This window comes from Dicentrarchus labrax, unplaced genomic scaffold (assembly GCF_905237075.1).
Source record: "Dicentrarchus labrax unplaced genomic scaffold, dlabrax2021, whole genome shotgun sequence".
NCBI classification, from domain to species: Eukaryota; Metazoa; Chordata; class Actinopteri; family Moronidae; genus Dicentrarchus; species Dicentrarchus labrax.
This window is the reverse complement of record NW_026136718.1, coordinates 607,501-622,500: the sequence shown is the minus strand read 5'-3', so window position 1 is coordinate 622,500 and position 15,000 is coordinate 607,501. Positions and strand designations below refer to the sequence as shown.

General features: G+C 43.7%; 1 protein-coding gene and 2 long non-coding RNA genes across 4 annotated transcripts in view; all 3 read left to right on the top strand.

Moving 5' to 3' along the window:
* The window catches only part of diras1a (DIRAS family, GTP-binding RAS-like 1a), a 10,508-nt gene extending 8,692 nt beyond the window's left edge, over nt 1-1,816 (top strand). For both annotated transcript variants that reach the window (XM_051375653.1, XM_051375654.1), the window contains one exon: nt 332-1,816. In XM_051375653.1, coding sequence (XP_051231613.1) covers nt 332-622 — 291 coding nt within the window. In that variant the 3' untranslated portion in view covers nt 623-1,816. The remainder of the gene's footprint in view (nt 1-331) is intronic.
* A 9,483-nt stretch (nt 1,817-11,299) lies between these two features.
* Nucleotides 11,300-13,460, top strand: LOC127349789 (uncharacterized). Its single transcript, XR_007880411.1, has 3 exons — nt 11,300-11,509; nt 11,591-11,718; nt 11,918-13,460. It is a non-coding gene; the product is annotated as an uncharacterized LOC127349789 (long non-coding RNA).
* A 9-nt stretch (nt 13,461-13,469) lies between these two features.
* Nucleotides 13,470-15,000, top strand: part of LOC127349791 (uncharacterized) — a 33,431-nt gene continuing 31,900 nt past the window's right edge. Inside the window, exon 1 of the long non-coding RNA XR_007880413.1 lies at nt 13,470-13,701. This is a non-coding gene — a long non-coding RNA (uncharacterized LOC127349791). The remainder of the gene's footprint in view (nt 13,702-15,000) is intronic.

The window sequence follows — 15,000 nt, the reverse complement described above, 5'->3', positions numbered from 1 at the left end:
CAACTGAGCAAAATACATCAGGAGTGAATTTTGTGGTGAAATAACGAACGAAAAAATAAAAATAAAAGAGCTAAAACCGTCTGCCACTTAAAATAAAGTTAGTAAATTAAATAAAGCGAGTTTTATTTTTGTTAACACCATTTCACATTCTTTCCCTTTAACATCCCTCACTCATCAGTTATAGGTCAGGGTTGGTACATTGTCTGCTTATTATAAAGTATAATGTTTGAAAGCTCTAACTTCATGAATGAATCTCTGGAACTTGAAATTAATTTTCTAACCTCAGATACGTAGAGAAAGTCCTGACTGACTTCATCCCGTGTCTCTCCAGGTTCTGGCCATCAAAGGCACCGTGGAGGCCATCCCCATCATGCTCGTGGGCAACAAAAGTGACGAGACGGCCCAGCGCGAGGTGGACACGAAGGAGGGCGAGGCTCAGGCGACCGCCTGGAAGTGTGCCTTCATGGAGACGTCAGCCAAGACGAACTCCAACGTGAAGGAACTGTTCCAGGAGCTGCTGGCCCTGGAGAAGAAGAGGGACATGAGCCTGAGCATCGACGGCAAACGCTCGGGGAAACAGAAACGAGCCGACAAGCTGAAGGGGAAGTGCAGCATCATGTAGGGCGAATGGCGGCGGCGGCGGACTCGCTGTAGAGACGTGGAAACAGCAGAGGAGGCAGGACGGAGGACCGGCGTCTCCTCCTCCGTCTGTCTGAACACCGAAGCCCAGAGGAACAAAATGTCACCAACTGATGGAAACTTTATTTATACTAGGGCCTCGGGCTCCTCCTGGCCCCGAACTGGATTGTGTTTTTGACCCCGAAATAAAAAAACATTCACACACACCTGCCACCGTTATATGACACATAATAAAGGAATACTCCACTGAATTAAAAGATTGAAAAGTACTGACAGACTCACAGTCTACAATACCCAAAATGCATTGCAAACACCCTGAAACTGGGACCGACCACGTTTGGCGCTGCCAAATTTGAGACCCAACTGGAAAGCTAGTACCTGTTTATACATTTAATCAGTTGTGGACCGTCAGCGCATTGGGTCCACAGGCTAGCTGCTCCGAGGGGGAGTTCGGTACTAGCAGGACATGATGATATGGAAGGAGACAGACAAACTGGCAAAGTCATAAAGAAAGAAATGACTTAATAAATTAGAAAATACCCAAACAGAGACCCGAGTTTTACGTAAACAGAATGTCCCAAACCCAGAGTCGGGTCCAGGTTGAGCAGAGGTCTAATGTGCAACCTGGTTCCTCAAATACAGACAGAGGCCGAACAAAAGTCAACGTTAGCAAGTAATTTTAGCCTGAACGAGGCTTTTTCTATCACAACCTACAACACCACAAGCTAATGGGCTTAGCTAATGATATGCTAACATTTGGTCTAAGAAGTAACTTCTTTAACCGTCCTCGTTGGGGAAGTCAAGAAAATCTTTTTCTTTATTATTGTTTGAGGTGTTTTAGTTAAATCCTAACAGAAGTTATCTCAGGACACAGCAGCTTTAAGGGTTGTCGACAGGGAAGTGGAGTTTACCTGTTGTATATCTGTGGTTCTCCTTCCAGCCCGTACTGTCGAGTCGTAAACAACAGCTGGAATATCTTTGTTAAAAATACTAATGTGATGTTCTTTAAAGTCTCTATTTTAACCTGTGAGCTACAACTGGTCAGCGATGACATGCTAACGTTACAGTAAATGTAAAGATGGTAAGTTTGTTTTGTTGTGTGGTCGGAGCAGATCATTCATTTCTTAACTGTTACTCTTGTGATTTGGTTGTGGAAAGACTAAAGTTATACACCGAGTGTTTGAACGGGTTTAATGAATGATCAGTTAGCTTAAACATAAACCAAAAGACAGCAAAGCCAACAACATGAGACAGAAATCTGAGCACGCTAACATATCAACCTTTCAATATAAAGTCCACAGTCATATTAACCGTATTCAACAAAACAAACCTACAGCTCAAGTGGACTTTCAGGGATTTGGTTGGAAGAGGGAAGCTGGTGTAACAAACGCAACCGTTACTGAAGACAGTGAAGTCTTCCTTGATGACGTTTCTGTTACGATTCTTTTCGTGGTGGTTGTGACATCTGGAGGTTTCTGCTCTGCTTCCTGCCGCCATTAGAGGAACGCCTACGTAGCCTACAGGCTAACGGCTGCCATCCTCCACGTAGAGGCGCCGCCGCTCTCCTGTTGGCGGCGGTCTGACAGCCCTTGGCGGCGGTCTGCAGTCTGCAGTGGAAACCGCTCTCCTGTTGGCGGCGGTCTGACGGTCTACAGTGGAAACCGCTCTCCTGTTGGCGGCGGTCTGACGGTCTACAGTGGAAACCGCTCTCCTGTTGGCGGCGGTCTGACGGTCTGCAGTGGAAACCGCTCTCCTGTTGGCGGCGGTCTGACGGTCTGCAGTGGAAACCGCTCTCCTGTTGGCGGCGGTCTGACGGTCTGCAACGCCTCCTGTTGGCGGCGGTCTGACGGTCTACAGTGGAAACCGCTCCTGTTGGCGGCGGTCTGACGGTCCAGGAAACCGCTCTCCTGTTGGCGGCGGTCTGACGGTCTGCAGTGGAAACCGCTCTCCTGTTGGCGGCGGTCTGACGGTCTACAGTGGAAACCGCTCTCCTGTTGGCGGCGGTCTGACGGTCTACAGTGGAAACCGCTCTCCTGTTGGCGGCGGTCTGACGGTCTGAACCCTCCTGTTGGCGGCGGTCTGACGGTCTGCAGTGGAAACCGCTCCCGTTGGCGGCGGTCGACGGTCTGCAGAAACCGCCTCTTTGGCGGCGGTCTGACGGTCTACAGTGGAAACCGCTCTCCTGTTGGCGGCGGTCTGACGGTCTACAGTGGAAACCGCTCTCTCGTGTCAGACTCACTGGATACGACATCCGTTAGCACAAACACGTAGCTGCTAATGAACTGCATATAAGATGTAAAGGAGCAGTCCAAGATATTGGGAATCATTTCATCTTTGTGTGTCCAGTACAGAGAGGCGTTAAACCTAGCTTAGCATTCCCCTGCTTCAAGTCAGGAGTTCATTAGCTTTTTAAGCTAGGCTAATGACATGTCTGTACTGATAACCCTCGATTTCTAAACATCGGACTGTTCCTTTAGCTAGCAGGAAAGGGGACGTTGTGTCGCTGTATATTTGAAATGCCTTTCCTACAACTTTACTTGACAGTTTGGTTTATTATCCGAACATAAGTGAGCTTAAAACTTTCCAAAGCACAAACAGCAAGCTAACGGCAGAGAGCAACAGACCGATAAGCACACGTTCATCAAAATGTTTATTTACACGTCAGTGAGTCCACGCTGATCACATTTTATGCACTTTTGGAAAAATGCTCCATGTGTTTCTTTTCACTGTAAAAAGCTTTCTTTGTGTCTCATAGTTACATCACTCGAGCTTTAGCAATATTAAAGATGGCTGCACTTTGTATGTCGGGGCACTGGCGCTGCAGGAAGGGAAATCACTTCAAGTTTCAGTTTGTAAACTCTTTACCTGATATAACTCAGATTTCACAGATAAACTGAGTTGATACTAAAAACGGTGCTGCTTTATTTCAGGGTCCATCAGTTTTCACCAGAGAAATTCGACCAAACACCAAAACACGGACATCCCATCAGTGCCACAAAACCTCTTCAGGAGGTCACTGAGGCGGAACCATAAAATGTAGAATTCATTACAGTGCTGCAGGCTGGCGTATTTCTGAAGGCAGCAGCTAGCGCAGGATTTAAGTGAGTTAGTATTTTAGCACCCTTTAGGTTAATGTCTGAAATCAGGTCTGTGGTTAGCATGAGAGATTTTCACTTTTTGTTCTACGACATAAAATCCATCAGTTAACGTCCCACCTGTGGACGACCTTATTTCAGGTATCTAACAAAAAGCCCACTGACTTTGAGGAGAGGGAACCGGACAGCTGATGACTTATTGATTGTCCTGTGGAGAAATTAATTCAGTTTTCATACTGATGTTTTTATGTGGAGTACCACAAGGCTCCATCCTGGGTCTACTGTAAAACGCTAGCTAACTGGAGAGATACAGATGGAGTATTTACTGACGTGTTTTATGTCGTAGAGCAAAACATTAAAAAGCAGAATCGAAGTACGGGACCAGAGGAAGATGATTCAACTGACTGACAGGAGTTAGGAAGGTTTCAGTGAGCTCCATCAACCACACACACACACACACACACACACAGGTGAGTCTCAGTCAGGTGACAGGTGTGCAGGAGGAGGTCAGGTGATTGAGGCTGGAGGAAAAATCTCCTTTTTAAATTAATTTCAGTTTCAGTTGATGTAACATATTTATGTCAGATTGTGTTTGTGTCATTATTTGAGGATATTTGATGTAAAGAGACATCCCAACATACAATGTGTTGTTTTTATCTTCCTGTCTGTTCGGTTGCAGTCCCACCGACGCTCTGTGGCTTCAGCTTTGTTTTGAGGGTAAAAACTGAATAAAAACAGCGCTGTTGTACAGAAAACATCTGGTTTGTCTTCGTCTGACAGATAGATAGCTACAGTTCGATACCTGAGATTGTAAGAACAGAAATAAATATGAAGAAGTTATCTTTCTAATGAAAACACAAATATGTTTATGTGTTTGTGGGTGTTTTGGGGCCTGAGCTCGTCCACTGTCTGCTAACAGTCAAACTGCTGCTGCCACCTGGAGGCTGATGTGTCGCAGTGCTCAGGTACAAAATCATCATCATCAATTCAGTACTTGAGTAAATGTATTTAGTATCAGGGTTGGGAGGTTTACTTTAAAATGTAATCTGATTACAGTCACATAATCTTAGTATCACCATATTAAAGTAACTAGATTACTTTCTGTTCATTTTCGATTACCTCAATATAAACATGTGAATAAAACAAGAGAAAAGAATGATCAATAGTAAGTATTGATCGGATCAATATGACCTCTCATCAACCAATCAATCAATCAATCAATGTGTCCTATTAAAGACAAACTGATGGATTTTTAATTGTAATCCTGATAAATAATCCCCTGTGGTTGATCAATACAGACAGATTCAGCTGATCAGAATTGATCCACAGAGAAATATAATATAAAATAATCTTATTAAACTTGAATTGATCATAAATCTTTATCTGATAATATCTGATCAGAGTTATGGATTTCATTATGGGTTTGTGGAAATAAAGAAGAGCTCTGCTGCCATCTTGTGGACTGCAGGAGAACAACTGGTAACAGCAGCTGGGGGATTCTGGGAGATTTTGCCAAGGCTCTATCCAGATGCATTATGGGAAATGTAGGCTCCGGGCTGTCTCTCTCAGTGGCTCTTGTGATGGGAGATTAAAACAGAATATAAAGTGTAATAACCCTTTAAGATGTTTTCACTGACCCAAATACAAACTGTTTGTAATCTGAGGAATACCATGTGATCGGATTGAAAGCTCCAGATTATTTATATTATATATTATATATTATATTATATATTATATTATATATTATATTATTATTTATATTATATATTATATTATATATTATATTATTATTTATATTATATATTATATTATATATTATATATTATATTATTATTTACATTATATATTATATTATATTATTATTTATATTATATATTATATTATATATTATTATTTATATTATATATTATATTATATATTATATATTAATTATTATTTATATTATATATTATTATTTATATTATATATTATATTATTATTTATATTATATATTATATTATTATTTATATTATATATTATATCTGTTGTTGCTGTGCACCTGTCTGTCTCTCTCTCTCTCTCTCTCTCTCTCTCTCTCTCTCTCTCACCCCCTCTCTCTCTCTCACCCACTGGTCGAGACAGACGACCACCCACCTAGAGCCGGAGGATCTGTCCTAGGTTTCTGCCTTTTAACAGGCTTCCTTTCCCTTTTTTCCAAGGTCTTGCTCATGGTGGTGGTTGGGTCTCTGTTAATTAATGAAATTCGGTCTAGACCTGCTCTATTTACAAATGTTCTGAGATAACTTCTGTTATGAATTGGCGCTATACAAATAAATTGAATTGAATTGAATATTAGTTTATAAAAGATTTTGCTGTCTGGGTTCGTTCAGGTCGACCACAGTGGATCAGGTCTGGTTGTTCTCTGGAGTCTCGAATGTGAATATCATTAATATATAAAGAGTTGTTGTTGTTGTTGTTGTTGTTGTTGTTGTTGTCAGTTTCGGTGTCAGAGGTTCAACTGTTTATCAGTTTAAAGAATATGGCTCACACTAGCATCAGATAAGTTAACAGTTCAGTTTTGTATCTTTTACATTTTGAGTCCTGATGCTAACGTTGCTAACACGTTTGTCTGATCTTAGCAGTTTGGTTCAAGCTAGCTAATGGTTTATTTTTTATAAATCGAGGTTAGCGTGATGGATGCTACGTCGCTCTCTGTGCTGTGGATCCTTTAGTTTCTGCTCTTTCTGTTAGACTCTCTGAGCTAGCAGCTAGCAATAGTTTAAGGTTAGCTTACAGTTTGTTTTAACTTTATTTTAAGATCTTAAACTGCTCAGGTTAGTTCACAGCTTGCTTAAGTTCAAGCCAGTTTCTAAACCTGGATGCTAACGTTGCTCTCTGTGTTGTGAATGTTGAAGTAGACAACTTGCTAACGCGTTAGCTACAACTATCTACGGAAGCCCTAAAGGGCCATGCAGTCACACATTTTAGTTCCTACGTTTTCCCGAGATAACGAGTTAATTTTCTCGAGATCTCGAGATAACGACTGTGATATGATCTCCGTGGTCAAATCAGCCGCACTTTAATTTACAGCATATTCACTTCCGCTTTTCAAAATAAAGGTATTAAGAACAGTAAGCTATAATTCAAACCTCAAACAATTCCTGGCTGTGGACGGTATATTTGACTTCTACACATATAAGAATACAAGTTTACTTAATATCAAACATTTTACTGCACCAATGTGGAGAAATTCAACAATAAAAGTCCATATTTGTACCTGTTTGTACCTCAAATATAATAAAAGATGCCACTTGGAGATACAAATATGGATCTTTTGTTTGTTTTGTTTTGGCCTTTCTCCACATTGGTGCAGTAAAATGTTTGATATTAAGTGTGTTTTTTATTCATCATGGGCGCATGAAACACTTTAATGTAACGTGTGTAAGTGCGGCTGATTTGACCACGAAGATCGGAGTAACGGCTGGCTCGACCGCAGTTATCAAATCACCGTCATTATCTCGAGATCTCGAATTACTTCTATCGTTATCTCGGGAAAACGTAGGAAATAAAACGTGTGAATGCATGGCCCTTTAGGGCTTCCGTAACTACCCTATAAACTGATTGCTCTGTCTTTTTGCCGCATTTTCTGTTAGCCGACATTCAGTTTAGTGGCTCATTAAGCAGTTTGTCTGAGTTTAGCAGGTAAATGAGTTGGATTCAGGTCAGTTAGGTTCATTAGCTCAAACAGTTAGCCACAACTCACAACGTTTTATGTAGCCTGATGGAAGGAAGTAGCTAATAACACGTTACTAAACCAGCCTTTCTGTTAGCTCACAGTTACAGTCCGATCTTAGATCAGTGTGTCTTTAAAAGTTGAAATCTATAACATCAGCTTGTAGTTTGCTTGTTGTTAAACAACGTGGAGCAGGAATCTCCATGTGGACGGTGAGAGCCTGTGGAAACAGTCTCGGTGTGCAGGGTTGAGGCATCCCGAGGGGCAGTTTCAGATTGAAACTCCCTCGCTTCACCCTCCCTTTCCAAGCATGTAGGAGAAACTACGGTGGCCGCGAACGCACAAACAACACGAACATCCCTCTGCGGAGCCGGTTCTGGACTCCTGTAGAAACATGGCGGTTCAACATGGCGGACTCCGTGGAAGGCGACCAATCAGACCCTCAGGAGTTACCATGGAAACGGAGTTTGGCTTTAACAGTGGTCGGTGGTTTCAGAGGGAGAGTAATCTATTACTTACTCAGGTCAGACAGAAACACTGACAGGAAATCCTTTTGTTGCTGACGATTGATTAACGGTAAAAGTTCAGAACATCGGATCAGGAAGTCGTTGATGACACAAAGCTGTGTGTTTGAGTTCAGTGTGAACTCTGATCATCAATCACACACTGGTATTGATCTGTTACACACACACACACACACACTGTGTCCTCTGGGGGCGATGACGGGAACTCGCTCTCTGTTTACAGTACATCTCTGTACTTCTCATCTCATCTCTGCTCTGCGTCTGATTGGTCGACCCACTTCAGAGCTGCTCACCGATTGGCCCGAGGCCGGGCTCAGCGGCAGCCAATCGGCTCGCTCGCGGTGGTGGTGCGCTGCATCTCGTGAGGGGTCTGACTGCCGGGAAGAGCCGGGAGGAGGCGAGCATCACCTCCTCCTTCCTCTCCGCTCGCTGTTTCCGGGAAGTAACTGTGTGTGTGTGTGTGTGTGTGTGTGTGTGTGTGTGTGAGTGTGTGTGTGTGTGTGTGTGTGTGTGAGAGTGTGTGTGTGTGTGTGTGTGTGTGTGTGTGTGTGTGTGTGTGTGTGTGTGTGTGTGTGTGTGTGTGTGTGTGTGTGTGTGTGTGTGTGTGTGAGTGTGTGTGTGTGTGTTCCTGCAGGATCATGACTCAGCGTTTGTCAGGTGCTGAGTCGTGCTCTCCCTCTGCAGACCTTTAACTGGCTCTATCTGACTGTTGAGATGCTGTGTGTGTTATTAAAGATGGCCGACAGTGTGAGCAGGTTGAAGCTCACAGGGAGGATGAGGAGGATGAAGATGAGGAGGATGAAGATGAGGAGGATGAGGAGGATGAAGATGAGGAGGATGAGGAGGAGATAACTTAGGTGTCCTTTTTGGTTTATTGTATAAGCTACATTCAGTGTGAACCCACTCACTGACTGTTAGAGTCAGTTCATACCGTCAGTGAGCAGCACCGTCAGTGTCAGTGAGCAGCACCGTCAGTGAGCAGTGAGCAGCACCGTCAGTGTCAGTGAGCAGCACCGTCAGTGTCAGTGAGCAGCACCGTCAGTGAGCAGCACCGTCAGTGTCAGTGAGCAGCACCGTCAGTGAGCAGCACCGTGAGGACCCGGATGGGTCTTAATGCTCAGAACGTTGGACACTCGCACTCAGCGGGCGCCATTTTCTCCACGTAGCAGAAGAGGAGTGACCACCGGAACACACCGATCCATTTTCAGTGAGACGGCGTAGACGGTTTAATTTCCACCTCACGTGAAACATCAGGACACACAGGAGATAGAAAGTAGAAGCAGGTTCATTGTTGATTAATATTGTATCGGCGCTAACACTGCGTCTGCTTGTAAATCGCCGTAGAAGAAGAAGGTGACGCAGTGAAGTGCTCAGCAGCCGCGTTCGATCAGCTGCTGAAATTTATTAGCTTCAATCTCTGAACTCAAACTGCCTCTAATCAAACCTTTCATTCCTAAACTCATGTTCAGCAAAGACTGGAATACTGATTATTGATTCCGATCATATATTTGACCTTTTGATACTTTGGTGCAGCTGGTTTCTGTAAAATGAAGTGAAAGATAAATAAACAACCAAACAGAGACAAAACATCATGGCGGACTCCGCCAGCAGAGGACCCGCTCCCTCTGCAGATAAAAACGTCTCATTCTAAGACAACAAACTTCTTATATCAGCTGATTAAACACTAATATAGATATTATATTACAGGTCTGACAACAGATCCTCACTGTTACACACTTCTAGCTGTGGACTGAAGGAACAGGAGAGTGTAGATACTGAACCTGACCACCAGGTGGAGCTGTGAGCTCACAGATCAGCTGAGAGTTGTTGTGAAGGAAACAGACAGAAACATGAGTCACAGACAGACAGACAGACAGACCTCTCCTGACTCACATGTCTCCTTCAGTGACCACCTCACTGTCTGTAAATCTCAGCGTCTGTCAGTTTTTTCTGCTGACTTCACCTCTAACAGCTCGCCACGAACCGCCGCTGCTCCCAAAATATCACAAACACTTTCACATGACTAACGACATTTAACGTGACTAATGACAATAACACATTTTAGGCAGTTATAATTAACAGTAATGTTCATTTTGAAATAAATCATATTAAATATCAGTAAAGTAACTGTAGTTGTTAATATATATATATATTATAGATTATTGTTTTTTGCTGATATTTGCTGTTTCTGTTCCTCTATAGAATGATGAGTATTATTATTATTAATATTGGTTCCACATACATACAGATACAGTATTTATGAATATAAAAACAGAAGAAGAGTGACTGCTGTTAATAGTAAAGGGGACTTTCTGCAGGTCTGCTCACAGCAACTTGTTTTTCTGTTGTTTACAGATTGGAAAGGTTCTCCAGCTGTTTGTGTTGTTCTGGATTTACAGGATCAGAGTTGATGATCTGAGTCCGTCCCTGATGTTTCCTGTCAGACGTGCTGAAGCTGGCGGTGGGCCAGCAGTGTGACTGTTTGCTGAGTCATGTTGTTGACCTGCTCTCTCTCTCTTACTGGAATCAGACTGTTGTGATGAACTTTTATCACGTTCTGTGCTGCAGTTTGTCATCTGTTCTGTCTCAGCACATTCGCCTGCAGCTCAGTCCATCTTTATTTCACCATCTGTGCTTTCTGCCCCGTTAGCAGCCGACAGGACGCTGATGTCAGTCCAACACTTGTTCAACACAGTGAGACGTCTCAACGACTGCGTCTCAGATTCCCACCAATTGTGTTGTTTCAGCCTGCGGGAGGACGAGTCCTGATACTGCTGCTGGTCTCTGTAGCGCCCCCATCAGGACGCAATGTGCAGTATTTACACACACAGGTCGCAGTTAGTATAACGCCACTGTTTACTGATCACACAGAATCTCTTGAACAACAGATGACAAGTAAAACGTTTATTATGCAAAGAAGTCATGGATCTTGTGCGATCAATAATCTGCATCAATATAAAATGTACAAACAACAATAACTTGTGAGCTCAAGATTAAAAAAGACTTTTGACATTTTGTGACACAATAATGTTTGTATGTATAATTCTCCTCTGAGGATGATCTGAAGGATTTTTATGACCTTGTGTTTTTGTTTTTGCTGTGAGATCCTGTCAGTAATCATCAGACTCAGATCAGAGTTCACTGGAAAGGGTCGGTAACAGGTAAACGCTGCTGCCCCCCCAGCGGCAGCAGCAGCAGCAGCGGCCCCGTTTCCTGCAGCTGAAGGACTGAATGAGGTCATGTTGTTGTATCTGTTGTTCCTGTTGAGCCGAACTGGAGGGTTGCCTGGTTTCACCTCAACACATTCCTGAGAGAGGGAGGAGGGAGGGAGGAGGGAAAAGAGAAAGTGAAGCTCATGGGAGTGCAATAAAAAGAAAACACGGAGCGTTTCCCTGCAGCAGCTTTCTAATTTTCCAGGGAAAGCTGAGCTCCACCCTGCTTCATGTTCTCCCTCTGATCTGATCTGAGGACAGTCTGTCTGATTCTCGTGGGATTCAAACAGGCTGTATCTGCAGTGTCTGTGCACATGCTGTTCACAGGTTGGAGACTGAAACGTGTCAATCTGAGCAGTGGATGTGAGGGAGGTGCAATCTGCAATAAAACACATTTTGTCTCGACAGCATTTAGTTTCCAAAGTGGGAGACACCATCTCAAACATCTGTGAGCCAAAATAAAAAAAAAAGTGAGCATCAGTTTGTGACTGCAGGAGACCCTGAACAACATCCGACTCTGGACTCAACATCTCAGGGTGAGGACACACTAAAGGCAGATTACAATTTTAAGATTACTGATACCCGAGCCCTGTGGTACACCTGTATTCATCCCGAGGGAAAAGTAGAGTTTTAAATATAATCTACATAATATATAAGTTTAAATATTGATTTTATTTCAGTATCTGTTTCTTTTATTGTCAGACAGAAACTGACTCTGCACTTTCTACCTCACAGCGTCTCCGATAATCACAGATCACTCTGGGAACAGTTCCCACAGTGACAGCAGTGAGAGAGAGGACGGAGGAGGGCGGAGAGCTTCTGTGACGTTTCAGTCTCAGAGCTGTGGTTAAAACCAGAAACCCTCAGCGGCAGCACAAGAAGAGAAACTTCAGAGGGGAAACCCCGCCCGTCCGGTGTCTCTCTGTGGGAAAATGACGCCAGCGGAGAAACACTCAGCTCTGTGACGTCCTGATGTTCGACATGTTGCAGCGTCTTAACGGTTAAACCAAAATGAGGTTTTAAAGTCTGTAATTAGTAGTTTGAACACGTTTTTTAGGAGGGTAGCCTAGCGTAGCACAAAGAGTCCGATCTTCTTATCTAAATTATAGGACATTGGAGGCCTGAAATTTAAACATTCAAGGGACCTCAAGTCAAAGGTTCTGTGTGAGTGAAGCATTGTTGTTTCCTGTTAACAGGAAGTTAGGGTCACAGATATTGATTGGCCTTTACAGCAGCCAATAGCAGCTAGCGCTATGAGCTAGCGTCAGCATCGACCTCCCATTGAACACAGCCGGACCCGGGACCGAACACAGTCTCAGACACCGACAGTGAATCCAGTACCGAGGTGGTTTTTGTGCCTCCTGGCATCCCGGAGTCAGTTAGCTTAGCTGCACAGCTGACCGAGCTAACAGCAGTTAGCGGTTAGCTACTGATCAATCTGTCCATCAGGAACTCTGTGAATGACCTCGGTGCTGTAACGTTATTCCCTGTCGGTCTCGGGGGCCGTGTTCGATCCCGGTTCTGACGCCCGCTAACGACATGTACAGTTAGCAGCAGCTAATTAGTGGTTAGCTACTTTAGCTAAAGCTATCGGCCCATCAGGAAACTCTGTGAATCTCATTGATTGGACGCAGCATCAGTAAACGCCCCCGAGTGCAGGATGAGTCATCAGATACTTTTATTGATTATCAGGAAACTCTCAAACACCTTTAAGAACACCTGAAGACACCTGAACCAGGACTTCCTGTCCCTGTTGGACAGAGACGAGATAAACACTCTGATTTTAACTTCATGGCGTCTGTTTGGGTTTCGTCTGTGATATTTCGGATCAGGTCGCCGACGTCCAAACAATAATCAATAAATACACCAATCTCTTCAAATATGAAAGAGACAGACAGACAGACAGACAGACAGGTTGGACGTTCAGTAAATATTCAGCAGTGAGCATCACAACAGGTTGGACAGCAGATCTTCCTCCTCCTCCTCCTCCTCCTCCCTTTCTGTGTGTTAGTCACTGTAACAGCATACAGTATGAAACCTACACCACACACACACACACACACACACACACACACACCTGTGACCTTTACAGCACTGACTCATCAATTAGATAACATCAGCCGAGGGGGGGGGGTTGTTTACATCTGTGCTGTTTGTTGTTCTGACAGCTTCAATAAGAAACTTACAAACAGACAGTGAGAGGAGGAGAGGAGAGAGGAGGAGAGGAGAGAGGAGAGGAGGATAGAGGAGGAGGTGAGAGGAGGAGGAGGAGAGAGGGGGAGAGAGGAGGAGGTGAGTGGAGGAGAGAGGAGGAGGGGTTCAGGTGTTCTCAGGTAACGTTCCACCTGCAGAGCGAGCACAGACCCAGCGGGGCTCGTCCAGGTCTGTGACACGCTCCTCAGATCAGCTCTGATTGATTGACTCTGTTAGCGCTCTGTTAATTCAATTCAATTCAATTTTATTTGTATAACGCCAATTCATAACAGAAGTTATCTCAGGACACTTTTCAAATAGAGCAGGTCTAGACCGAACTCTTTATAACATTAATTACAGAGACCCAACAGTACCACCATGAGCAAGACCTTGGAGACAAGGGCAAGGAAAAACTGCCTGTTAAAAGGCAGAAACCTAGGACAGATCCTCCGGCTCTAGGTGGGTGGTCGTCTGTCTCGACCAGTTGGGGTGAGAGAGAGAGACACACAGACAGACAGACAGACAGACAGACAGACAGACAGACAGACAGGTGCACAGCAACAACAGTATTGGCAATGGCAATGTAGCAGGACCATGGCAGGAGGCTCCACCAGGATCGATAAGAACCTGCGAGACGAGAAAGCACAAGAACTCCGGGGAAGAAGTGAAGTTAGTAACATGCATTAATGGAACATGAATGAGTGCAGAAAGAGAGAGGAAGGGAGAGTAGCTCAGTGCACCATGGGAAATCCCCCGATAGTCTAGGCCTATAGCAGCATAACTAAGGGATGGTTCAGGACTCACCTGATCCAGCCCTAACTATAAGCTTTATCAAAGAGGAATGTCTTAAGCCTACTCTTGAATGTGGTGAGGGTGTCTGCCTCCCGAACCACAACTGGAAGCTGGTTCCACAGGAGAGGAGCTTGGTAACTGAAGGCTCTGGCTCCTGTTCTACTTTTAGAGACTATAGGAACCACAAGTAGCCCAGCATTCAGAGAACATAGTGTTCTAGAGGGGTAATAGGGTACTATGAGCTCTTTAAGATATGAAGGGGCCTGACCATGAAGAGCTTTATAGGTGAGGAGGAGGATTTTAAATTCTATTCTACATTTACAGGGAGCCAATAGAGAAGCTAGAACAGAGAGATGTGATCTCTTTTTCTAGTTCCTGTCAGTACTCGTGCTGCAGCGTTCTGAATTAATTGGAGCGTTTTAATGGACTTATTGGGGCAACCTGATAATAAAGAGTTGCAGTAATCCAGCCTTGAAGTAACAAATGCATGGATTAGTTTTTCTGCATCTGTCTGTGATAGGATGTGTCAAATTTTTGTAATATTACGTAAATGAAAGAAGGCAGTCCTAGAGGTCTGCTTTATGTGGGAGTTAAATGACAAATCCTGATCAAAGATAACTCCAAGATTCCTGACAGTGGTGCTAGAGGCCAAGTTAATGCCATCTAGAGCAACTATATCTTAAGACAGTGAGTCTCTAAGGTTTTTGGGGCCAAGAACAAGAATTTTGTTTTTTTCTGAGTTTAACATCAGAAAATTGCAGCTCATCCAGGATTTTATGTCGTTAAGACATATTTGTAATTTAGATAATTGATTAATTTCATTGGGCTATATG